We start from the raw sequence: 26,192 nt of genomic DNA, 5'->3' as shown, positions 1-26,192 counted from the left end.
CATAGAGAGATAGTATTGGTGGCAGTGCCTGAAGTACTGGGTGGCAGTTGCCTGAATGACTGTGTTGTCATTGTGGGCACCTGCCTGTGGTGTTCTCACAGCTCCTGGGTGGCAGTTGCCTGAATGACTGTGTTGTATTGTGGGCACCTGCCTGTGGTGTTCTCACACTCCTGGGTGGCAGTTGCCTGAATGACTGTGTGTATTGTGGGCACCTGCCTGTGGTGTTCTCACAGCTCCTGGGTGGCAGTTGCCTGAATGACTGTGTTGTATTGTGGGCACCTGCCTGTGGTGTTCTCACACTCCTGGGTGGCAGTTGCCTGAATGACTGTGTGTATTGTGGGCACCTGCCTGTGGTGTTCTCACAGTCCTGGGTGGCAGTTGCCTGAATGACTGTGTGTATTGTGGGCACCTGCCTGTGGTGTTCTCACAGCTCCTGGGTGGCAGTTGCCTGAATGACTGTGTGTATTGTGGGCACCTGCCTGTGGTGTTCTCACAGTCCTGGGTGGCAGTTGCCTGAATGACTGTGTGTATTGTGGGCACCTGCCTGTGGTGTTCTCACAGTCCTGGGTGGCAGTTGCCTGAATGACTGTGTTGTATTGTGGGCACCTGCCTGTGGTGTTCTCACAGTCCTGGGTGGCAGTTGCCTGAATGACTGTGTGTATTGTGGGCACCTGCCTGTGGTGTTCTCACACTCCTGGGTGGCAGTTGCCTGAATGACTGTGTGTATTGTGGGCACCTGCCTGTGGTGTTCTCACAGTCCTGGGTGGCAGTTGCCTGAATGACTGTGTTGTATTGTGGGCACCTGCCTGTGGTGTTCTCACAGTCCTGGGTGGCAGTTGCCTGAATGACTGTGTGTATTGTGGGCACCTGCCTGTGGTGTTCTCACAGTCCTGGGTGGCAGTTGCCTGAATGACTGTGTGTATTGTGGGCACCTGCCTGTGGTGTTCTCACAGTCCTGGGTGGCAGTTGCCTGAATGACTGTGTGTATTGTGGGCACCTGCCTGTGGTGTTCTCACAGTCCTGGGTGGCAGTTGCCTGAATGACTGTGTGTATTGTGGGCACCTGCCTGTGGTGTTCTCACAGTCCTGGGTGGCAGTTGCCTGAATGACTGTGTTGTATTGTGGGCACCTGCCTGTGGTGTTCTCACAGCTCCTGGGTGGCAGTTGCCTGAATGACTGTGTGTATTGTGGGCACCTGCCTGTGGTGTTCTCACAGTCCTGGGTGGCAGTTGCCTGAATGACTGTGTGTATTGTGGGCACCTGCCTGTGGTGTTCTCACAGTCCTGGGTGGCAGTTGCCTGAATGACTGTGTGTATTGTGGGCACCTGCCTGTGGTGTTCTCACAGTCCTGGGTGGCAGTTGCCTGAATGACTGTGTGTATTGTGGGCACCTGCCTGTGGTGTTCTCACAGTCCTGGGTGGCAGTTGCCTGAATGACTGTGTGTATTGTGGGCACCTGCCTGTGGTGTTCTCACAGTCCCTGGGGTGGCAGTTGCCTGAATGACTGTGTGTATTGTGGGCACCTGCCTGTGGTGTTCTCACAGTCCTGGGTGGCAGTTGCCTGAATGACTGTGTGTATTGTGGGCACCTGCCTGTGGTGTTCTCACAGTCCTGGGTGGCAGTTGCCTGAATGACTGTGTGTATTGTGGGCACCTGCCTGTGGTGTTCTCACAGTCCTGGGTGGCAGTTGCCTGAATGACTGTGTGTATTGTGGGCACCTGCCTGTGGTGTTCTCACAGTCCTGGGTGGCAGTTGCCTGAATGACTGTGTGTATTGTGGGCACCTGCCTGTGGTGTTCTCACAGTCCTGGGTGGCAGTTGCCTGAATGACTGTGTGTATTGTGGGCACCTGCCTGTGGTGTTCTCACAGTCCTGGGTGGCAGTTGCCTGAATGACTGTGTGTATTGTGGGCACCTGCCTGTGGTGTTCTCACAGTCCTGGGTGGCAGTTGCCTGAATGACTGTGTGTATTGTGGGCACCTGCCTGTGGTGTTCTCACAGTCCTGGGGTGGCAGTTGCCTGAATGACTGTGTGTATTGTGGGCACCTGCCTGTGGTGTTCTCACAGTCCTGGGTGGCAGTTGCCTGAATGACTGTGTGTATTGTGGGCACCTGCCTGTGGTGTTCTCACAGTCCTGGGTGGCAGTTGCCTGAATGACTGTGTGTATTGTGGGCACCTGCCTGTGGTGTTCTCACAGTCCTGGGTGGCAGTTGCCTGAATGACTGTGTGTATTGTGGGCACCTGCCTGTGGTGTTCTCACAGTCCTGGGTGGCAGTTGCCTGAATGACTGTGTGTATTGTGGGCACCTGCCTGTGGTGTTCTCACAGTCCTGGGTGGCAGTTGCCTGAATGACTGTGTGTATTGTGGGCACCTGCCTGTGGTGTTCTCACAGTCCTGGGTGGCAGTTGCCTGAATGACTGTGTGTATTGTGGGCACCTGCCTGTGGTGTTCTCACAGTCCTGGGTGGCAGTTGCCTGAATGACTGTGTGTATTGTGGGCACCTGCCTGTGGTGTTCTCACAGTCCTGGGTGGCAGTTGCCTGAATGACTGTGTGTATTGTGGGCACCTGCCTGTGGTGTTCTCACAGTCCTGGGTGGCAGTTGCCTGAATGACTGTGTGTATTGTGGGCACCTGCCTGTGGTGTTCTCACACTCCTGGGTGGCAGTTGCCTGAATGACTGTGTGTATTGTGGGCACCTGCCTGTGGTGTTCTCACAGTCCTGGGTGGCAGTTGCCTGAATGACTGTGTGTATTGTGGGCACCTGCCTGTGGTGTTCTCACAGTCCTGGGTGGCAGTTGCCTGAATGACTGTGTGTATTGTGGGCACCTGCCTGTGGTGTTCTCACAGTCCTGGGTGGCAGTTGCCTGAATGACTGTGTGTATTGTGGGCACCTGCCTGTGGTGTTCTCACAGTCCTGGGTGGCAGTTGCCTGAATGACTGTGTGTATTGTGGGCACCTGCCTGTGGTGTTCTCACACTCCTGGGTGGCAGTTGCCTGAATGACTGTGTGTATTGTGGGCACCTGCCTGTGGTGTTCTCACAGTCCTGGGTGGCAGTTGCCTGAATGACTGTGTGTATTGTGGGCACCTGCCTGTGGTGTTCTCACAGTCCTGGGTGGCAGTTGCCTGAATGACTGTGTTGTATTGTGGGCACCTGCCTGTGGTGTTCTCACACTCCTGGGTGGCAGTTGCCTGAATGACTGTGTTGTATTGTGGGCACCTGCCTGTGGTGTTCTCACAGTCCTGGGTGGCAGTTGCCTGAATGACTGTGTGTATTGTGGGCACCTGCCTGTGGTGTTCTCACAGTCCTGGGTGGCAGTTGCCTGAATGACTGTGTTGTATTGTGGGCACCTGCCTGTGGTGTTCTCACACTCCTGGGTGGCAGTTGCCTGAATGACTGTGTGTATTGTGGGCACCTGCCTGTGGTGTTCTCACACTCCTGGGTGGCAGTTGCCTGAATGACTGTGTTGTATTGTGGGCACCTGCCTGTGGTGTTCTCACAGTCCTGGGTGGCAGTTGCCTGAATGACTGTGTTGTATTGTGGGCACCTGCCTGTGGTGTTCTCACACTCCTGGGTGGCAGTTGCCTGAATGACTGTGTTGTATTGTGGGCACCTGCCTGTGGTGTTCTCACACTCCTGGGTGGCAGTTGCCTGAATGACTGTGTTGTATTGTGGGCACCTGCCTGTGGTGTTCTCACAGTCCTGGGTGGCAGTTGCCTGAATGACTGTGTTGTATTGTGGGCACCTGCCTGTGGTGTTCTCACACTCCTGGGTGGCAGTTGCCTGAATGACTGTGTGTATTGTGGGCACCTGCCTGTGGTGTTCTCACACTCCTGGGTGGCAGTTGCCTGAATGACTGTGTTGTATTGTGGGCACCTGCCTGTGGTGTTCTCACACTCCTGGGTGGCAGTTGCCTGAATGACTGTGTTGTATTGTGGGCACCTGCCTGTGGTGTTCTCACACTCCTGGGTGGCAGTTGCCTGAATGACTGTGTGTATTGTGGGCACCTGCCTGTGGTGTTCTCACAGTCCTGGGTGGCAGTTGCCTGAATGACTGTGTGTATTGTGGGCACCTGCCTGTGGTGTTCTCACAGTCCTGGGTGGCAGTTGCCTGAATGACTGTGTTGTATTGTGGGCACCTGCCTGTGGTGTTCTCACACTCCTGGGTGGCAGTTGCCTGAATGACTGTGTGTATTGTGGGCACCTGCCTGTGGTGTTCTCACACTCCTGGGTGGCAGTTGCCTGAATGACTGTGTTGTATTGTGGGCACCTGCCTGTGGTGTTCTCACAGTCCTGGGTGGCAGTTGCCTGAATGACTGTGTGTATTGTGGGCACCTGCCTGTGGTGTTCTCACAGTCCTGGGTGGCAGTTGCCTGAATGACTGTGTGTATTGTGGGCACCTGCCTGTGGTGTTCTCACAGTCCTGGGTGGCAGTTGCCTGAATGACTGTGTGTATTGTGGGCACCTGCCTGTGGTGTTCTCACAGTCCTGGGTGGCAGTTGCCTGAATGACTGTGTGTATTGTGGGCACCTGCCTGTGGTGTTCTCACACTCCTGGGTGGCAGTTGCCTGAATGACTGTGTTGTATTGTGGGCACCTGCCTGTGGTGTTCTCACACTCCTGGGTGGCAGTTGCCTGAATGACTGTGTTGTATTGTGGGCACCTGCCTGTGGTGTTCTCACAGTCCTGGGTGGCAGTTGCCTGAATGACTGTGTGTATTGTGGGCACCTGCCTGTGGTGTTCTCACACTCCTGGGTGGCAGTTGCCTGAATGACTGTGTGTATTGTGGGCACCTGCCTGTGGTGTTCTCACAGTCCTGGGTGGCAGTTGCCTGAATGACTGTGTGTATTGTGGGCACCTGCCTGTGGTGTTCTCACACTCCTGGGTGGCAGTTGCCTGAATGACTGTGTGTATTGTGGGCACCTGCCTGTGGTGTTCTCACAGTCCTGGGCGGCAGTTGCCTGAATGACTGTGTTGTATTGTGGGCACCTGCCTGTGGTGTTCTCACAGTCCTGGGCGGCAGTTGCCTGAATGACTGTGTGTATTGTGGGCACCTGCCTGTGGTGTTCTCACAGCTCCTGGGTGGCAGTTGCCTGAATGACTGTGTGTATTGTGGGCACCTGCCTGTGGTGTTCTCACAGTCCTGGGTGGCAGTTGCCTGAATGACTGTGTGTATTGTGGGGCACCTGCCTGTGGTGTTCTCACACTCCTGGGTGGCAGTTGCCTGAATGACTGTGTGTATTGTGGGCACCTGCCTGTGGTGTTCTCACAGTCCTGGGCGGCAGTTGCCTGAATGACTGTGTTGTATTGTGGGCACCTGCCTGTGGTGTTCTCACACTCCTGGGCGGCAGTTGCCTGAATGACTGTGTGTATTGTGGGCACCTGCCTGTGGTGTTCTCACAGTCCTGGGTGGCAGTTGCCTGAATGACTGTGTGTATTGTGGGCACCTGCCTGTGGTGTTCTCACAGCTCCTGGGTGGCAGTTGCCTGAATGACTGTGTGTATTGTGGGCACCTGCCTGTGGTGTTCTCACAGTCCTGGGTGGCAGTTGCCTGAATGACTGTGTGTATTGTGGGCACCTGCCTGTGGTGTTCTCACAGTCCTGGGTGGCAGTTGCCTGAATGACTGTGTGTATTGTGGGCACCTGCCTGTGGTGTTCTCACACTCCTGGGCGGCAGTTGCCTGAATGACTGTGTGTATTGTGGGCACCTGCCTGTGGTGTTCTCACAGTCCTGGGCGGCAGTTGCCTGAATGACTGTGTTGTATTGTGGGCACCTGCCTGTGGTGTTCTCACACTCCTGGGTGGCAGTTGCCTGAATGACTGTGTTGTATTGTGGGCACCTGCCTGTGGTGTTCTCACAGTCCTGGGTGGCAGTTGCCTGAATGACTGTGTGTATTGTGGGCACCTGCCTGTGGTGTTCTCACACTCCTGGGTGGCAGTTGCCTGAATGACTGTGTGTATTGTGGGCACCTGCCTGTGGTGTTCTCACAGTCCTGGGTGGCAGTTGCCTGAATGACTGTGTGTATTGTGGGCACCTGCCTGTGGTGTTCTCACAGTCCTGGGTGGCAGTTGCCTGAATGACTGTGTGTATTGTGGGCACCTGCCTGTGGTGTTCTCACAGTCCTGGGTGGCAGTTGCCTGAATGACTGTGTGTATTGTGGGCACCTGCCTGTGGTGTTCTCACAGTCCTGGGTGGCAGTTGCCTGAATGACTGTGTTATTGTGGGCACCTGCCTGTGGTGTTCTCACAGTCCTGGGTGGCAGTTGCCTGAATGACTGTGTGTATTGTGGGCACCTGCCTGTGGTGTTCTCACACTCCTGGGCGGCAGTTGCCTGAATGACTGTGTGTATTGTGGGCACCTGCCTGTGGTGTTCTCACAGTCCTGGGCGGCAGTTGCCTGAATGACTGTGTGTATTGTGGGCACCTGCCTGTGGTGTTCTCACAGTCCTGGGCGGCAGTTGCCTGAATGACTGTGTGTATTGTGGGCACCTGCCTGTGGTGTTCTCACAGTCCTGGGTGGCAGTTGCCTGAATGACTGTGTGTATTGTGAGCACCTGCCTGTGGTGTTCTCACACTCCTGGGCGGCAGTTGCCTGAATGACTGTGTGTATTGTGGGCACCTGCCTGTGGTGTTCTCACAGTCCTGGGCGGCAGTTGCCTGAATGACTGTGTGTATTGTGGGCACCTGCCTGTGGTGTTCTCACAGTCCTGGGCGGCAGTTGCCTGAATGACTGTGTGTATTGTGGGCACCTGCCTGTGGTGTTCTCACAGTCCTGGGTGGCAGTTGCCTGAATGACTGTGTGTATTGTGAGCACCTGCCTGTGGTGTTCTCACACTCCTGGGTCGGCAGTTGCCTGAATGACTGTGTGTATTGTGGGCACCTGCCTGTGGTGTTCTCACAGTCCTGGGCGGCAGTTGCCTGAATGACTGTGTGTATTGTGGGCACCTGCCTGTGGTGTTCTCACAGTCCTGGGTGGCAGTTGCCTGAATGACTGTGTGTATTGTGAGCACCTGCCTGTGGTGTTCTCACAGTCCTGGGTGGCAGTTGCCTGAATGACTGTGTGTATTGTGGGCACCTGCCTGTGGTGTTCTCACAGTCCTGGGTGGCAGTTGCCTGAATGACTGTGTGTATTGTGAGCACCTGCCTGTGGTGTTCTCACAGTCCTGGGTGGCAGTTGCCTGAATGACTGTGTGTATTGTGAGCACCTGCCTGTGGTGTTCTCACAGTCCTGGGTGGCAGTTGCCTGAATGACTGTGTGTATTGTGAGCACCTGCCTGTGGTGTTCTCACAGTCCTGGGTGGCAGTTGCCTGAATGACTGTGTGTATTGTGAGCACCTGCCTGTGGTGTTCTCACAGTCCTGGGTGGCAGTTGCCTGAATGACTGTGTGTATTGTGAGCACCTGCCTGTGGTGTTCTCACACTCCTGGGTGGCAGTTGCCTGAATGACTGTGTGTATTGTGGGCACCTGCCTGTGGTGTTCTCACAGTCCTGGGCGGCAGTTGCCTGAATGACTGTGTGTATTGTGAGCACCTGCCTGTGGTGTTCTCACAGTCCTGGGTGGCAGTTGCCTGAATGACTGTGTGTATTGTGGGCACCTGCCTGTGGTGTTCTCACAGTCCTGGGCGGCAGTTGCCTGAATGACTGTGTGTATTGTGAGCACCTGCCTGTGGTGTTCTCACACTCCTGGGTGGCAGTTGCCTGAATGACTGTGTGTATTGTGGGCACCTGCCTGTGGTGTTCTCACAGTCCTGGGCGGCAGTTGCCTGAATGACTGTGTGTATTGTGAGCACCTGCCTGTGGTGTTCTCACAGTCCTGGGTGGCAGTTGCCTGAATGACTGTGTGTATTGTGAGCACCTGCCTGTGGTGTTCTCACAGTCCTGGGTGGCAGTTGCCTGAATGACTGTGTGTATTGTGGGCACCTGCCTGTGGTGTTCTCACAGTCCTGGGTGGCAGTTGCCTGAATGACTGTGTGTATTGTGAGCACCTGCCTGTGGTGTTCTCACAGTCCTGGGTGGCAGTTGCCTGAATGACTGTGTGTATTGTGGGCACCTGCCTGTGGTGTTCTCACAGTCCTGGGTGGCAGTTGCCTGAATGACTGTGTGTATTGTGAGCACCTGCCTGTGGTGTTCTCACAGTCCTGGGTGGCAGTTGCCTGAATGACTGTGTGTATTGTGGGCACCTGCCTGTGGTGTTCTCACAGTCCTGGGCGGGCAGTTGCCTGAATGACTGTGTGTATTGTGAGCACCTGCCTGTGGTGTTCTCACAGTCCTGGGTGGCAGTTGCCTGAATGACTGTGTGTATTGTGAGCACCTGCCTGTGGTGTTCTCACAGTCCTGGGTGGCAGTTGCCTGAATGACTGTGTGTATTGTGAGCACCTGCCTGTGGTGTTCTCACACTCCTGGGTGGCAGTTGCCTGAATGACTGTGTGTATTGTGGGCACCTGCCTGTGGTGTTCTCACAGTCCTGGGCGGCAGTTGCCTGAATGACTGTGTGTATTGTGAGCACCTGCCTGTGGTGTTCTCACAGTCCTGGGTGGCAGTTGCCTGAATGACTGTGTGTATTGTGAGCACCTGCCTGTGGTGTTCTCACAGTCCTGGGTGGCAGTTGCCTGAATGACTGTGTGTATTGTGGGCACCTGCCTGTGGTGTTCTCACAGTCCTGGGTGGCAGTTGCCTGAATGACTGTGTTGTATTGTGGGCACCTGCCTGTGGTGTTCTCACACTCCTGGGTGGCAGTTGCCTGAATGACTGTGTGTATTGTGGGCACCTGCCTGTGGTGTTCTCACACTCCTGGGTGGCAGTTGCCTGAATGACTGTGTTGTATTGTGGGCACCTGCCTGTGGTGTTCTCACAGTCCTGGGTGGCAGTTGCCTGAATGACTGTGTGTATTGTGGGCACCTGCCTGTGGTGTTCTCACAGTCCTGGGTGGCAGTTGCCTGAATGACTGTGTGTATTGTGGGCACCTGCCTGTGGTGTTCTCACAGTCCTGGGTGGCAGTTGCCTGAATGACTGTGTGTATTGTGGGCACCTGCCTGTGGTGTTCTCACAGTCCTGGGTGGCAGTTGCCTGAATGACTGTGTGTATTGTGGGCACCTGCCTGTGGTGTTCTGACACTCCTGGGTGGCAGTTGCCTGAATGACTGTGTTGTATTGTGGGCACCTGCCTGTGGTGTTCTCACACTCCTGGGTGGCAGTTGCCTGAATGACTGTGTTGTATTGTGGGCACCTGCCTGTGGTGTTCTCACAGTCCTGGGTGGCAGTTGCCTGAATGACTGTGTGTATTGTGGGCACCTGCCTGTGGTGTTCTCACACTCCTGGGTGGCAGTTGCCTGAATGACTGTGTTGTATTGTGGGCACCTGCCTGTGGTGTTCTCACACTCCTGGGTGGGCAGTTGCCTGAATGACTGTGTGTATTGTGGGCACCTGCCTGTGGTGTTCTCACACTCCTGGGTGGCAGTTGCCTGAATGACTGTGTGTATTGTGGGCACCTGCCTGTGGTGTTCTCACAGTCCTGGGCGGCAGTTGCCTGAATGACTGTGTTGTATTGTGGGCACCTGCCTGTGGTGTTCTCACAGTCCTGGGCGGCAGTTGCCTGAATGACTGTGTTGTATTGTGGGCACCTGCCTGTGGTGTTCTCACACTCCTGGGTGGCAGTTGCCTGAATGACTGTGTGTATTGTGGGCACCTGCCTGTGGTGTTCTCACACTCCTGGGTGGCAGTTGCCTGAATGACTGTGTGTATTGTGGGCACCTGCCTGTGGTGTTCTCACAGTCCTGGGCGGCAGTTGCCTGAATGACTGTGTGTATTGTGGGCACCTGCCTGTGGTGTTCTCACAGTCCTGGGCGGCAGTTGCCTGAATGACTGTGTTGTATTGTGGGCACCTGCCTGTGGTGTTCTCACACTCCTGGGTGGCAGTTGCCTGAATGACTGTGTTGTATTGTGGGCACCTGCCTGTGGTGTTCTCACAGTCCTGGGTGGCAGTTGCCTGAATGACTGTGTGTATTGTGGGCACCTGCCTGTGGTGTTCTCACACTCCTGGGTGGCAGTTGCCTGAATGACTGTGTGTATTGTGGGCACCTGCCTGTGGTGTTCTCACAGTCCTGGGTGGCAGTTGCCTGAATGACTGTGTGTATTGTGGGCACCTGCCTGTGGTGTTCTCACAGTCCTGGGTGGCAGTTGCCTGAATGACTGTGTGTATTGTGAGCACCTGCCTGTGGTGTTCTCACAGTCCTGGGTGGCAGTTGCCTGAATGACTGTGTGTATTGTGAGCACCTGCCTGTGGTGTTCTCACAGTCCTGGGTGGCAGTTGCCTGAATGACTGTGTGTATTGTGAGCACCTGCCTGTGGTGTTCTCACACTCCTGGGTGGCAGTTGCCTGAATGACTGTGTGTATTGTGGGCACCTGCCTGTGGTGTTCTCACAGTCCTGGGCGGCAGTTGCCTGAATGACTGTGTGTATTGTGAGCACCTGCCTGTGGTGTTCTCACAGTCCTGGGTGGCAGTTGCCTGAATGACTGTGTGTATTGTGGGCACCTGCCTGTGGTGTTCTCACAGTCCTGGGCGGCAGTTGCCTGAATGACTGTGTGTATTGTGAGCACCTGCCTGTGGTGTTCTCACACTCCTGGGTGGCAGTTGCCTGAATGACTGTGTGTATTGTGGGCACCTGCCTGTGGTGTTCTCACAGTCCTGGGCGGCAGTTGCCTGAATGACTGTGTGTATTGTGAGCACCTGCCTGTGGTGTTCTCACAGTCCTGGGTGGCAGTTGCCTGAATCACTGTGTGTATTGTGAGCACCTGCCTGTGGTGTTCTCACAGTCCTGGGTGGCAGTTGCCTGAATGACTGTGTGTATTGTGGGCACCTGCCTGTGGTGTTCTCACAGTCCTGGGTGGCAGTTGCCTGAATGACTGTGTGTATTGTGAGCACCTGCCTGTGGTGTTCTCACAGTCCTGGGTGGCAGTTGCCTGAATGACTGTGTGTATTGTGGGCACCTGCCTGTGGTGTTCTCACAGTCCTGGGTGGCAGTTGCCTGAATGACTGTGTGTATTGTGAGCACCTGCCTGTGGTGTTCTCACAGTCCTGGGTGGCAGTTGCCTGAATGACTGTGTGTATTGTGGGCACCTGCCTGTGGTGTTCTCACAGTCCTGGGCGGCAGTTGCCTGAATGACTGTGTGTATTGTGAGCACCTGCCTGTGGTGTTCTCACAGTCCTGGGTGGCAGTTGCCTGAATGACTGTGTGTATTGTGAGCACCTGCCTGTGGTGTTCTCACAGTCCTGGGTGGCAGTTGCCTGAATGACTGTGTGTATTGTGAGCACCTGCCTGTGGTGTTCTCACACTCCTGGGTGGCAGTTGCCTGAATGACTGTGTGTATTGTGGGCACCTGCCTGTGGTGTTCTCACAGTCCTGTGTGGCAGTTGCCTGAATGACTGTGTGTATTGTGGGCACCTGCCTGTGGTGTTCTCACAGTCCTGGGCGGCAGTTGCCTGAATGACTGTGTGTATTGTGAGCACCTGCCTGTGGTGTTCTCACAGTCCTGGGCGGCAGTTGCCTGAATGACTGTGTGTATTGTGAGCACCTGCCTGTGGTGTTCTCACAGTCCTGGGTGGCAGTTGCCTGAATGACTGTGTGTATTGTGAGCACCTGCCTGTGGTGTTCTCACACTCCTGGGTGGCAGTTGCCTGAATGACTGTGTGTATTGTGGGCACCTGCCTGTGGTGTTCTCACAGTCCTGGGCGGCAGTTGCCTGAATGACTGTGTGTATTGTGAGCACCTGCCTGTGGTGTTCTCACAGTCCTGGGTGGCAGTTGCCTGAATGACTGTGTGTATTGTGGGCACCTGCCTGTGGTGTTCTCACAGTCCTGGGCGGTAGTTGCCTGAATGACTGTGTGTATTGTGGGCACCTGCCTGTGGTGTTCTCACAGTCCTGGGCGGCAGTTGCCTGAATGACTGTGTGTATTGTGAGCACCTGCCTGTGGTGTTCTCACAGTCCTGGGTGGCAGTTGCCTGAATGACTGTGTGTATTGTGGGCACCTGCCTGTGGTGTTCTCACAGTCCTGGGTGGCAGTTGCCTGAATGACTGTGTGTATTGTGAGCACCTGCCTGTGGTGTTCTCACAGTCCTGGGTGGCAGTTGCCTGAATGACTGTGTGTATTGTGAGCACCTGCCTGTGGTGTTCTCACAGTCCTGGGTGGCAGTTGCCTGAATGACTGTGTGTATTGTGAGCACCTGCCTGTGGTGTTCTCACACTCCTGGGTGGCAGTTGCCTGAATGACTGTGTGTATTGTGGGCACCTGCCTGTGGTGTTCTCACAGTCCTGGGCAGCAGTTGCCTGAATGACTGTGTGTATTGTGAGCACCTGCCTGTGGTGTTCTCACAGTCCTGGGTGGCAGTTGCCTGAATGACTGTGTGTATTGTGGGCACCTGCCTGTGGTGTTCTCACAGTCCTGGGCGGCAGTTGCCTGAATGACTGTGTGTATTGTGGGCACCTGCCTGTGGTGTTCTCACAGTCCTGGGCGGCAGTTGCCTGAATGACTGTGTGTATTGTGAGCACCTGCCTGTGGTGTTCTCACAGTCCTGGGTGGCAGTTGCCTGAATGACTGTGTGTATTGTGGGCACCTGCCTGTGGTGTTCTCACACTCCTGGGTGGCAGTTGCCTGAATGACTGTGTGTATTGTGAGCACCTGCCTGTGGTGTTCTCACACTCCTGGGTGGCAGTTGCCTGAATGACTGTGTGTATTGTGAGCACCTGCCTGTGGTGTTCTCACAGTCCTGGGTGGCAGTTGCCTGAATGACTGTGTGTATTGTGAGCACCTGCCTGTGGTGTTCTCACAGTCCTGGGTGGCAGTTGCCTGAATGACTGTGTGTATTGTGGGCACCTGCCTGTGGTGTTCTCACAGTCCTGGGTGGCAGTTGCCTGAATGACTGTGTGTATTGTGGGCACCTGCCTGTGGTGTTCTCACAGTCCTGGGTGGCAGTTGCCTGAATGACTGTGTGTATTGTGGGCACCTGCCTGTGGTGTTCTCACAGTCCTGGGTGGCAGTTGCCTGAATGACTGTGTGTATTGTGGGCACCTGCCTGTGGTGTTCTCACAGTCCTGGGTGGCAGTTGCCTGAATGACTGTGTGTATTGTGGGCACCTGCCTGTGGTGTTCTCACAGTCCTGGGTGGCAGTTGCCTGAATGACTGTGTGTATTGTGGGCACCTGCCTGTGGTGTTCTCACAGTCCTGGGTGGCAGTTGCCTGAATGACTGTGTGTATTGTGGGCACCTGCCTGTGGTGTTCTCACAGTCCTGGGTGGCAGTTGCCTGAATGACTGTGTTGTATTGTGGGCACCTGCCTGTGGTGTTCTCACAGTCCTGGGTGGCAGTTGCCTGAATGACTGTGTGTATTGTGGGCACCTGCCTGTGGTGTTCTCACAGTCCTGGGTGGCAGTTGCCTGAATGACTGTGTGTATTGTGGGCACCTGCCTGTGGTGTTCTCACACTCCTGGGTGGCAGTTGCCTGAATGACTGTGTGTATTGTGGGCACCTGCCTGTGGTGTTCTCACAGTCCTGGGTGGCAGTTGCCTGAATGACTGTGTGTATTGTGGGCACCTGCCTGTGGTGTTCTCACAGTCCTGGGTGGCAGTTGCCTGAATGACTGTGTGTATTGTGGGCACCTGCCTGTGGTGTTCTCACAGTCCTGGGTGGCAGTTGCCTGAATGACTGTGTTGTATTGTGGGCACCTGCCTGTGGTGTTCTCACAGTCCTGGGCGGCAGTTGCCTGAATGACTGTGTGTATTGTGGGCACCTGCCTGTGGTGTTCTCACACTCCTGGGTGGCAGTTGCCTGAATTACTGTGTGTATTGTGGGCACCTGCCTGTGGTGTTCTCACAGTCCTGGGTGGCAGTTGCCTGAATGACTGTGTGTATTGTGGGCACCTGCCTGTGGTGTTCTCACAGTCCTGGGTGGCAGTTGCCTGAATGACTGTGTGTATTGTGGGCACCTGCCTGTGGTGTTCTCACAGTCCTGGGTGGCAGTTGCCTGAATGACTGTGTTGTATTGTGGGCACCTGCCTGTGGTGTTCTCACAGTCCTGGGTGGCAGTTGCCTGAATGACTGTGTGTATTGTGGGCACCTGCCTGTGGTGTTCTCACAGTCCTGGGTGGCAGTTGCCTGAATGACTGTGTGTATTGTGGGCACCTGCCTGTGGTGTTCTCACACTCCTGGGTGGCAGTTGCCTGAATGACTGTGTGTATTGTGGGCACCTGCCTGTGGTGTTCTCACAGTCCTGGGTGGCAGTTGCCTGAATGACTGTGTGTATTGTGGGCACCTGCCTGTGGTGTTCTCACAGTCCTGGGTGGCAGTTGACTGAATGACTGTGTGTATTGTGGGCACCTGCCTGTGGTGTTCTCACAGTCCTGGGTGGCAGTTGCCTGAATGACTGTGTGTATTGTGGGCACCTGCCTGTGGTGTTCTCACACTCCTGGGTGGCAGTTGCCTGAATGACGGTGTGTATTGTGGGCACCTGCCTGTGGTGTTCTCACAGTCCTGGGCGGCAGTTGCCTGAATGACTGTGTGTATTGTGGGCACCTGCCTGTGGTGTTCTCACAGTCCTGGGTGGCAGTTGCCTGAATGACTGTGTGTATTGTGGGCACCTGCCTGTGGTGTTCTCACAGTCCTGGGTGGCAGTTGCCTGAATGACTGTGTGTATTGTGGGCACCTGCCTGTGGTGTTCTCACAGTCCTGGGTGGCAGTTGCCTGAATGACTGTGTGTATTGTGGGCACCTGCCTGTGGTGTTCTCACACTCCTGGGTGGCAGTTGCCTGAATGACTGTGTGTATTGTGGGCACCTGCCTGTGGTGTTCTCACAGTCCTGGGTGGCAGTTGCCTGAATGACTGTGTGTATTGTGGGCACCTGCCTGTGGTGTTCTCACAGTCCTGGGTGGCAGTTGCCTGAATGACTGTGTGTATTGTGGGCACCTGCCTGTGGTGTTCTCACAGTCCTGGGTGGCAGTTGCCTGAATGACTGTGTGTATTGTGGGCACCTGCCTGTGGTGTTCTCACAGTCCTGGGTGGCAGTTGCCTGAATGACTGTGTGTATTGTGGGCACCTGCCTGTGGTGTTCTCACAGTCCTGGGTGGCAGTTGCCTGAATGACTGTGTGTATTGTGGGCACCTGCCTGTGGTGTTCTCACAGTCCTGGGTGGCAGTTGCCTGAATGACTGTGTGTATTGTGGGCACCTGCCTGTGGTGTTCTCACAGTCCTGGGTGGCAGTTGCCTGAATGACTGTGTTGTATTGTGGGCACCTGCCTGTGGTGTTCTCACAGTCCTGGGTGGCAGTTGCCTGAATGACTGTGTGTATTGTGGGCACCTGCCTTCTTTTTCCTTCTTCCGTTCAGAACCAGTGTCTGTTTCATTTTGGCCTGTGAAAATTTGCATTTTTTTTTGTTGTTGTTGTTGCTTGCTATATTTTTACATGTTGTATTTTCTAGCCAGCAAACTGTTTCTTGTAGTCATGGTTGATCTTATTTGTTTGACTGAGCTTTAGCCTGAAGAATAAAAATCTCTAATATTGACATTTAAGCTTTCTGAAGATTAACTCGTCTCATAATTTTTTCACCAAATAAAGTTGAACTCATTGCCACAGAATATGTGGTTTTGGTAGACAATGAAAGAGAAGTGGAAGGATCTGTAGATGTTTTTGTAGCTGTGTCATCTGGGAATGTGGTACCATTGTTTGGATTACTGAAAACAAGTCATTGATCTGGCCATTGTTACCATGGAGCAGGTGCCCTAAGAAAACACCACTCGAGATGAATGCTGGGCAAACTGATTATGCTGTCAAGTTGCTCCTGTTGTCTTACAAAAAGGCACGTGCTTGGTTACGTTTGTTGAATGGCTTTGTACAGACCTCACCTACAATTGACTGGCTGTTGAGTTTGGGGGGCAGAAGTTCATTGAGCCACTCTGGATTGTGCTGGGTGGTTGGTTCCTGTAGTCATTTGCCTTGTGTTGGTTCCAGGGAAGCTGCCCGGGAGTGTCGCAGGAAGAAGAAAGAATATGTCAAATGTCTTGAAAATCGTGTGGCTGTGCTTGAAAACCAAAACAAGACTCTCATTGAGGAACTCAAGGCCCTCAAAGATCTCTATTGCCATAAAGCAGAGTAACTGGCCTTGGCTTGGACCTTGTTTACTGTGAACTCTAATCAAGGCAGGACATGCAGTAATTCTTCTAATTGCCGTATGGACTGGGGAAGGGACACTTGTGAGCCTTAAGAATCCTGTTTGGCTTAGTGTGTGGAATTGAGTTGGGAATGTTGTTTGAAGATTTTGAAATGCAACCATGATCACATTTACCGAGCTTACTTCAGTCTGCCAATAGCACGCACAAAATGTTCTCTTTGCCCTTCTGCTTCTGCTTTTTTTCAGGGAAGCTGCGAAAGAATGTCGACGTAGAAAGAAAGAATATGTAAAATGTCTGGAGAGTCGAGTTGCAGTGCTGGAAGTTCAGAACAAGAAGCTTATAGAGGAACTTGAAACCTTGAAAGACATTTGCTCTCCCAAAACAGATTAGTAGAATTATTTAACTATGAACTGATTACAAATGTACAGTTGCTTTTGAAGGCAATACAATATATAGCCGACAAGAATGATGGCTTTTTTCATTTGTATCATTCATCTTATTCTCTAATCTCTAACATTCCTAAAATTCCTAGTTCACTCTTAGCTGTAACTTCAATTTTTTTAAAAGAGACAAACTGTAAAAAAAAAAAAAAAAATTTATGTAACAAATTCTGAAAACACACTATTTGTAAGACTTGTTCCAGTGCCACGTATTTGCAGTTCCCAATCTCTGTGTCATGAATAGTGAGTGTCCTATGCAATAAAATTTTTTGCAGGACTTTAAAAATCGTTTTAGGGAAGGATGATCAAAGATAATGCATCCAGCAGTACAATAAAAGTAAATCACAAAAAAAAAAAAAAACCAAATACCTCAGGAAAGAATGAAAAGAAAGTATATCTAATGGCATGCCTATATGAGAATAATAGCCTAAAAACAAATTTATGGCATTTGCAGATTTTTATATTAGTTGCTTTGTAAAAAAAATATTGTATTGCTGTCCTTGAAAGCCAAAGTTGAAGAGAGTTTTTAATAGAACCATGTTGGTTGCATTTTGTAGTGTTTCGTTCTCCTTTAAATATCTGAACATTTACTACAGTTTTTACTCTGTTGTGTAAGATAAAAGGACTTGGAGAAGTTCCTAGTGTCGGTTTGATATTACCTAATGAAACGTATACTAACTTTTTGATATCAGGAATGACTCCAAAGCTTATTAGAATTGTACTTCCATACCTTCAGGGTAAGAGCCAGTTTGCACACGGGGTCACGATCTTGGCTGTCTCAGCAGAGTACTGACAGAGTTTGTCAGGTGGAAGACCACTGTGGTTAGCAGAGACGCAGCTGTGTGTTAAGGATGAGGCCTTTCTACAGATGGTCTGGAGATCCCCTGCCGATGGTCCTCTGTTCTGAGTTTTAGGTAACAACTGCCAGTAGTTTTAAAGTAAAAACCACCACCCAAGATTTCACTTTGCATTTCCAAACAGCTTGAAGTCCACATTAGATGAAATGTTTGTGCGTTAGCACATTCAGAGAAGTTCATTACACCAGGACAGAGGCATTGCTACTGGTGTCCACACTGCATCCTGTTTTGATCATAATAAACAGCTTCAAGGTGTCAGCCCAGAACCTTAACCATATGATGCTGTTTTCTCTTCCTCACTCAGGAAACCTTTACTGAATGCCTATTGTGTGCAAGACCCTGCTATATTTTCTACTGTAGCTAGTGATTCGTTAAGGGTGTCCCTCTAGCCTACCAGTCTCAATAGTGGAACTAGTAACTCGTTACCATTGTCTGGTCCGACTGATAGTGACCCTGTAGGTCAGAATAGAACTGCCCCATAGGGTTTCCAGGGCTGTAATCTTTACAGAAGCAGACTGCTGCATCCTTCTTCTGTGGAGCTGCTGGTGGGTTCAAAGCCCTGACCTTCCACGTAGCAGCTGAGCACTTACCCACTGCACCACCAAGTCTTCTGAACATGTCAGAAGGAGGTGTAAAGACAGGGGACTATTGGTATTGCATCCAGCTGCTGCTCCCCATGTCATCATAGTTCTCTCAAGAATCTGTAACCCCCAGAAGACAGGGCACGCCACTTTTGCTTTCTTTAGAAATACTTAGGGTCTGTGCTCTGAATTTCTTTTATCTCAATTTTTGTCTTTTCATCTACAGAGAAGTAAGATGAGGAAAGAAGACAAGGACGAAAAAGAGGAAAGGAAACCCCAAGTTTCAGATGAAGGAAAACAGTACTTGGCACACATTCATTCGCTTGTTCATTCAGTCTGTAAATTAAGTGCCTACTGTGTGCTCAGAGTGGTAGTCACTGACAGGGAGACATACACATCGGCAGAACAAGGTGGCAAAAATTAGAGGCAGTAAATACTCTGTGCTAGTGTTAGTAAAAGATGTAGCCAGGGACTAATGTAAGAAAGTGACCTTGTAGGAGGTGAACCTCAACCTGGGACTTGAAGTGATTGATAGTGCTGGGGGGGGGATGGTGTTCCAGACAGCATGTAACATACTCTCCGGGAGCGTGAAGTGGTGGGGGAGCGAGAATTGGTGCTCATACAAGAGTTTTTAAATAGTGTGTGTGTATGTGCTATATAAAATAGGTTATATTATTTCAGCATAAGGGGATTGCATCAGATTACTTGGGACTACAAGTAACAGAAATCTCTCCACCCTCAATGGGTTTAACGATAAGGACATTTTATTATCTTACCAAACAAGTCCAGAGGTGGAAAGTCCCAGGGTTGCTTAATGTAGTGTCTTAACAGTGACACGAAAGCCCGTCACCAGCAGCTTCTCGCTCTCGTCTCCCTAGCCAGATTTTCGTCATTATCCTATTCCTTGACCAGTCGCTGGCAAGGAGAATGCAATTAAAACCTTTGGGTCAGTAACGAAGATTCAGTCCCAGGGCTCCAGGCTTCTGTGAAGCACAGGGCCACTCAAATGTTGAATAAAATTGGGTCCTATTAGCAAGGAAGAATTTAGTGTAAGCAACTGACAATGTCTGCCGTCGGGGTGATGAGCAAGCACATAGATTCCGTAGGAAGTTAGGAAAGGTTTGTGAAAGAGTTGATTGAACCAAGCTCTCAAAGGTGCACCAGTAACCAGTTGCCATTGAGTCAGTTCCAACTCATGGTGACCTGATGTGTGTCAGAGTAAAACTCTGCTCCATAGGGCTTTCAGTGGCTAACTTTTCAAAGCAGATTGCCAGGCCTTTCTTCTGAGGCACCACTGGGTGGACTCCAGCCACTGACCTCTTCCTTAGCAGCTGAGCACATTAGCTGTTTGCACCGTCATGGGGATCCCAGAGATGCACAGGAACCCTTATTTTTGCTCATCTAATTTGTCCCTGGAAACCCTGGTGGAACAGTGGTTAAGTGCTATGGCTGCTAACCAAAAGGTCAGCAGTTCGAATCCACTAGACACTCCTTGGAAACTCTATGGGGCAGTTCTACTCTGTCCTGTAGGGTCGCTATCAGTCGGAATTGACTCCGCAGCAAGAGGTTTGGTTTTTTTAATTTGTCCCTGGAACCTAAGCTTTTGCTACCGAAATAGCATGATTTGATACTGCTCCGTTCAGTCTTTCAACAGGTATTACCTGCAGGCCCCTACCGAACAGAGGAAAGCAGTAAGGTGAAAGTCTTACATGAGCGTTGTACTTCCTCTCCGTCAGCGCTGCCCAGAACCTAGAGCTGTCGCTGCCTTTGTGCCTATTTTATGCTGAAAGTGTCAGGATCTGGGCTGTTGGGTATAGAAATGACTGATTCTAGATCATGGAATTACACTAGCTTGTCATATTTAACCAGGTGCCTCACGATGCTAAATTATAAAGGTGGGAAAATAAAAGAAATGAACTGCTCTGTATTTAAATGTGTCTGAGCGCTACGCTTGCCTATAAGGAGGACATTTAGCATCGTATCTTGGGTGGATGGCAACTGTCTGACAGGCTGATGCCTCCCTCTTTCTTTGCTCAGCCATACTTTTCAGTTTTCTTCACATTCTCTTATGTTTGGTACGTGTTGTGTCCTGTATGCCTGAAGAACACCATGTAAAAATACAGCAATGACTCGTTAAACCAACACGCTTTGTCCAGTCCGTGGCCCCAAACAATGAGGTGTTCGGGATCTGCGTGAGGCCAGCTGACTGCCGTTGTTAGTTGCTGCTCAGTTGGCGCCAACTCAGTTGACAGCCGTGACATAGTGACTTTGATACTGTTTTCTCATCTACCATGTTTTCCAGAAACTTAAACGTGCTTAATCTTTTCTAAGATCATACTGTAGTACAGACCTATTCTGAGCTACTCGAGCATGGTATATTTTAATTTTTATAGTATGTATGATGTTCTTTTCTATATAAATCTATTTTCTCATATGTACATTTCATATTTATACCTTTTAGAATTTTAATGTATGGGTAACACAAAGCATTTTGAATGCAAATTGTTTGTTCCTTACAGATCTACTATGCTGTGGGGTACTGTATGGCAGCTTATTTATAATGACATTTAAGAGATTTCTTTTCAGGGCAGTTCTCTTTGCAGTGCTCACCACTCACGCAGAATTCCACAAGGAATGGAAAATAACGAATAAAAGGAGAAAACTAACCTTGTGCTTTGTTATACTAGATTGCACTTGCTCAAATAAAATGCAGCCCTTGTTATTTCTAAGTCAATCTTTGTTTTCAAAAGGAGGCAATTTGGGGAGGGGTTTCCTTTATTAAAAGTAATTTTAAACAAAGGTTGAGGCAGCACGGGTTACTGAACTATACACACACATACACATGCACACACGTACACATGCACACATGTACACACACACACTTACTTTGACTTCTATCCCTCAATCATGTCTTCACCTTCTGCGGGCAACAACTTACCTGCAACCTTTGGAGTTAGAGGTGAGACCCTGCTCCAAATCTACAATACAGGTTCCTTGGAGTCCTTTGTGCAGAAACCAGTCAAGACCTGAATAATCTTGAACCAAAACTATTTTCCCTCCTGCCCTCCCTCAGCTTCTACCACTGGCCTCCCAGTTGGTGGAACTAAAGGCTAAAACAGCCCACACTGGACACAGAGCCGCTCTGAAGTCAGGTAGCGCTTGCTGATGATGGGAAGCCTTTCAGCTCCCCAACTCTCCAGGGGGAAAGCCTAACTTTTTTTTTTAGTTTTTATTCTGCTTTTTTTTTTAAGTGAAAGTTCACAAATCAAGTCAGTCTCCCACACAAAAACTTATACACACCTTGCTGCATACTCCTAGTTGCTCTCCCCCCCGCCGTGAGACAGCCCACTCCCTCCCTCCACTCTCTCTTTTTGTGTCCATTTCGCCAGCTTCTAACCCCCTCTACCTTCTCATCTCCCCTCCAGGGAGGAGATGCCAACATAGTCTCAAGTGCCCACCTGATCCAAGAAGCTCACTCCTCACCAGCATCCCTCTCCAACCCATTGTCCAGTCCAATGCATGTCTGAAGAGTTGGCTTTGGGAACGGTTCCTGTCCTGGACCAACAGAAGGTCTGGGGGCCACGACGACCAGGGTCCTTCTAGTCTCAGTCAGAACATTAAGTCTGGTCTTTTTATGAGAATTTGGGGTCTGCATCCCACTGCTCTCCTGCTCCCTCAGGGGTTCTCTGTTGTGTTCCGTGACAGGGCAGTCATGGATTGTAGCCAGACACCATCTAGTTCTTCTGGTCTCTGGATGATGTAGTCTCTGGTTCATGTGGCCCTTTCTGTCTCTTGGGCTCGTAATCACCTTGTGTCCTTGATGTTCTTCATTCTCCTTTGATCCAGGTGGGTTGAGACCAATTGATGCATCTTAGATGGCTGCTTGCTAGCATTCAAGACCCCAGACGCCAGTCTTCAAAGTGGGATGCAGAATGTTTTGTTAATAGATTTTATTATGCCAATTGACTTACATGTCCCCTGAGACCATGGTCCCCAGACCCCTGCCCCTGCTACGCTGGCCTTCAAAGCATTCAGTTTATTCAGGAAACTTCTTTGCTTTTGGTTTAGTCCAATTGTGCTGACCTCCCCTGTATTGTGTGCTGTCTTTCCCTTCACCTAAAGTAGTTCTTATCTACTGTCTAATTAGTGAATACCCCTCTCCCACCCTCCTTCCCTCCCCCCCTCATAACCACAAAAGAATGTTTTCTCCTCAGTTTAAACTATTTCTCAAGTTCTTATAATAGTGGTCTTATACAATATTTGTCCTTTTGCAATTGATCTGTCCTGTAGGGTCGCTATGAGTCGGAATCGACTCAACGGCACTGGTTTTGGGTAATTTCACTTAGCATAATGCCTCCCAGGTTCCTCCATGTTATAAAATGTTTCACAGATTCCTCACTGTTCTTTATCAATGCGTAGTATTCCATTGTGCGAATATACCACAATTTATCCATTCATCTGTTGATGGGCACCTTGGTTGCTTCCATGTTTTCGCTATTGTAAACAGTGCTGCAATAAACATGGGTGTGCATATATCTGTTCGTATAAAGGCTCTTATTTCTCTAGGATATATTCCAAGGAGTGGACTGCTTGATCGTATAGTAGTTCTATTTCTAACTTTTTAAAAGGAAGCTCGAAATCGATTTCCAAAGTGGTTGTACCATTTGACATTCCCACCAGCAGTGCAGAAGTGTTCCAATCTCTCCACAGCCTCTCCAACATTTATTATTTTCTGTTTTTTGGATTAATGCCAGCCTTGTTGGAGTGAGATAAACTCTCCTTGTAGTTTTGATCTGCATTTCTCTAATAGCCAATGATCGTGAACATTTCCTCATGTATCTGTTAGCTACCCGAGTGTCTTCTTTAGTGAAGTGACTATTCATATCTTCTGCCCGTTTTTTAATTGGGTTATTTGTCTTTTTGCAGTTGAATTTTTGCAGTATCATGTAGATTTTAGAGATCAGGTGCTGATCAGAAATGTCATAGCTAAAAACTTTTTCCCAGTCTGTAGGTAGTCTTTTTACTCTTTTGGTGAAGTGTTCGGATGAGCATAAGTGTTTGATTTTTAGGAGCTCCCAGTTACTAGTTTTTCCTCTACATTCTTTATAATGTTCTCTATACAGTTTATGCCATGTATTAGGGCTCCTAACGTTGTCCCTATTTTTTCTTCCATGATCTTTATCTTTTACATTTAGGTCTTTGATCCATTTTGAGTTAGTTTTTGTGCATGGAGTGAGGTATGGGCCTTGTTTCATTTCTTTGCAGATGGATATCCAGTTATGCCAGCACCATTTGTTAAAAAGACTGTCTTTTCCCCATTTAACTGTTTTGTGGACTTTGTCAAATATCAACTGCTCGTATGTGGATGGATTTATGTTTGTATTCTCAATTCTGTTCCATTGGTCCATGTATCTGTTGTTGTACCAGTACCAGGCTGTTTTGACTACTGTGGAGGTATAATAGGTTCTAAAATCAGGCAAAGTAAGGCCTCTCACTTTGTTCTTCTTTTTCAGTAATGCCTTATTTATCTGGGGCCTCTTTCCCTTCCATATGAAATTGGTGATTTGTTTCTCCATCTCTTTAAAGAATGTCCTTGGGATTTGGATTGGAATTCAATTAAATGTATAGATTGCTTTTGGTAGAATAGACATTTTTATAATGTTAAGTCTTCCTATCCATGAGCAAGGTATGTTCTTCCACTTATGTAAGTCTCTTTTGGTTTCTTGCAGAAGTGTACTGTAGCTTTCTTTGTATAAGTCTTTTACATCTCTGGTAAGATTTATTCCTAAGTATTTTATCTTCTTGGGGGCTACTGTAAATGGCATTGATTTGGTGATTTCCCCTCCCATGTTCTTTTTTGTTGGTGTAGAGGAATCCAACTGATTTTTGTATGTCTGTCTTGTATCCCAGTACTCTGCTGAACTCTTCTATTAGTTTCTGTAGTTTTCTGGAGGATTCCTTAAGGTTTTCTGTGTATAAGATCATGTCATCTGCAAACAGAGACACTTTTACTTCTTCCTTGCCAATCTGGATGCCCTTTATTTCTTTATCTAGCCTAATTGCTCTGGCTGGGACTTCCAGCACAATGTTGAATAAGAGTGGTGATAAAGAGCATCCTTGTCAGGTTCCTGATCTCAGTGGGAATGTTTTCAGGCTCTCTCCATTTAGGGTGATGTTGGCCGTTGCTTTTGTATAAATGCCCTTTATTATGTTGAGAAATTTTCCTTCTATTCCTATTTTGCTGAGAGTTTTTACCATGAATGAGTGTTGAACTTCGTCAAATGCTTTTTCTGCATCAATTGATAAAATCATGTGATTCTTGTCTTTTGTTTTGTTTATGTGATGGATTACATTACTGGTTTTTCTGTTGTTGAACCATCCCTGCATGCCTGGTATAAATCCCACTTGGTCATGGTGAATTATTTTTTTGAAATGTTACTGAATTCTATTGGCTAGAATTTTGTTGAGGATTTTTGCATCTAAGTTCATGAGGGATATAGGTCTATAATTTTCTTTTTTTGTGGTGTCTTTACCTGGTTTTGGTATCAGGGATATGCTGGCTTCATAGAATTAGTTTGGGAGTCTTTCTCCCTTTCTATGCTCTGAAATACCTTTAGTAGTAGTGGTGTTAAGTTTTCTCTGAAAGTTTGGTAGAACTCTGCAGTGAAGCTGTCCAGGCCAGGGTTTTTTTTTTGTTGGGAGTTTTTTGATTACCTTTTCCATCTCTTTTTTTGTTGTGGGTCTATTTAGTTGTTCTACCTCTGTTTGTGTTTGTGTTTGTGTTAGTTTAGGTAGGTAGTGTGTTTCTGGGAATTCATCCATTTCTTCTAGGTTTTCAAATTTGTTAGAGTACAATTTTTCACAGTAAGCTATGATTCTTTTAATTTTAGTTGAGTCTGCTGTGATATCGCCCATCTCATTTCTTATTCGGGTTATTTCCTTCCTCTCCTGTTTTTCTTTTGTCACTTTCGCCAATGGTTTATCAATTTTGTTGATTTTTTCAAAGAACCAGCTTTTGGTCTTGTTAATTCTTTCAATTGTTTTTCTGTTTTCTATTTCATTTAGTTCAGCTCTAATTTTTATTATTTGTTTTCTTCTGGTGCCTGAGGGTTTTTTTTTGTTGTTGTTGCTCTCTTTCTATTTGTTCAAGTTGTAGGGATAATTCTTTGATTTTGGCCCTTTCTTCTTTTTGGATGTGTGCATTTATTGATATAATGATATAAATTGACCTCTGAACACTGCTTTTGCTGTGTCCCAAAGGTTCTGATAGGAAGTGTTTTCACTCTCATTGGACTCTACGAATTTCTTTATTCCATCCTTAATGTCTAGTATAATCCTGTTTTGTTTTGTTTTGTTTTGTTTTGAGCAGGATATTGTTCAGTTTCCAAGTGGTTGATTTCTTTTCCCTGATTTTTCTGTTATTGATTTCTACTTTTACGGCCTTATGGTCAGAGAAGATGCTTTGTAATATTTCAATGTTTTGGATTCTGCTAAGGCTTTTTTTTTTTTAGAATTTTTTTTTTTTTTATTTAAGGCTTGCTTTATGACCTAATATGTGGTCTATTCTAGAGAATGTTGCATGTGCACTAGAGAAGAAAGTATACTTGGCTGCTCTTGGGTGGAGTGTTCTGTGTATGTCTACGAGGTCAAGTTGGCTGATTGTGGCATTTAGATCTTCTGTGTCTTTATTGAGCTTCTTTCTGGATCTCCTGTCCTTCACCGAAAGTGGTGTGTTGAAGTCTCCTACTATTATTGTGGAGCTGTCTATCTCACTTTTCAATGCAGATAGAGTTTGTTTTATGTATCTTGCAGCCCTGTCATTGAGCACATAAGTATTTAATATGGTTATATCTTCTTGGTATATTGTCCCTTTAATCATTATATAGTGTCCTTCCTTATCCTTTCTGATGGATTTAACTTTAAATTCTATTTTGTCAGAAATTAATATTGCCACTCCTGCTCTTTTTTGATTGTTGTTTGCTTGGTATATTTTTTTCCATCCTTCGAGTTTTAGTTTGTTTGTGTCTCTAAGTCTAAGGTGTGTCTTTTGTAGGCAACCTGTAGATGGATCATGTTTTTTAATCCATTCTGCCACCCTCTGTCTCTTTATTGGTGCATTTAGTCCATTTCCATTCAGCGTAATTACGGATAGGTATGAATTTCG

At 49.0% G+C, this 26,192-nt stretch overlaps 1 protein-coding gene across 32 annotated transcripts in view; it reads left to right on the top strand.

The window, feature by feature from the left end:
• CREM (cAMP responsive element modulator) overlaps nucleotides 1–26,192 on the top strand; it is a 197,176-nt gene that overhangs the window by 112,516 nt on the left and 58,468 nt on the right. For 18 of the 32 annotated variants that reach the window (XM_064285086.1, XM_064285083.1, XM_064285093.1 and 15 more), the window contains one exon: nucleotides 15,990–16,515. The exons of 1 other annotated variant lie outside the window; for it this stretch is intronic. In XM_064285086.1, the coding sequence (XP_064141156.1) occupies nucleotides 15,990–16,134 (145 nt within the window). In that variant the 3' untranslated portion in view covers nucleotides 16,135–16,515. Of the gene's footprint in view, nucleotides 1–15,989; nucleotides 16,957–26,192 lie in introns of those variants that run through there. 13 more of the 32 variants (XM_064285088.1, XM_064285091.1, XM_023539758.2 and 10 more) reach the window with 1 other exon arrangement.

This window comes from Loxodonta africana, chromosome 4 (genome assembly GCF_030014295.1).
Source record: "Loxodonta africana isolate mLoxAfr1 chromosome 4, mLoxAfr1.hap2, whole genome shotgun sequence".
Lineage (NCBI taxonomy): Eukaryota > Metazoa > Chordata > Mammalia > Proboscidea > Elephantidae > Loxodonta > Loxodonta africana.
The sequence above is the reverse complement of the archived record's forward strand: the minus strand, read 5'-3'. Positions and strand labels throughout refer to the sequence as shown.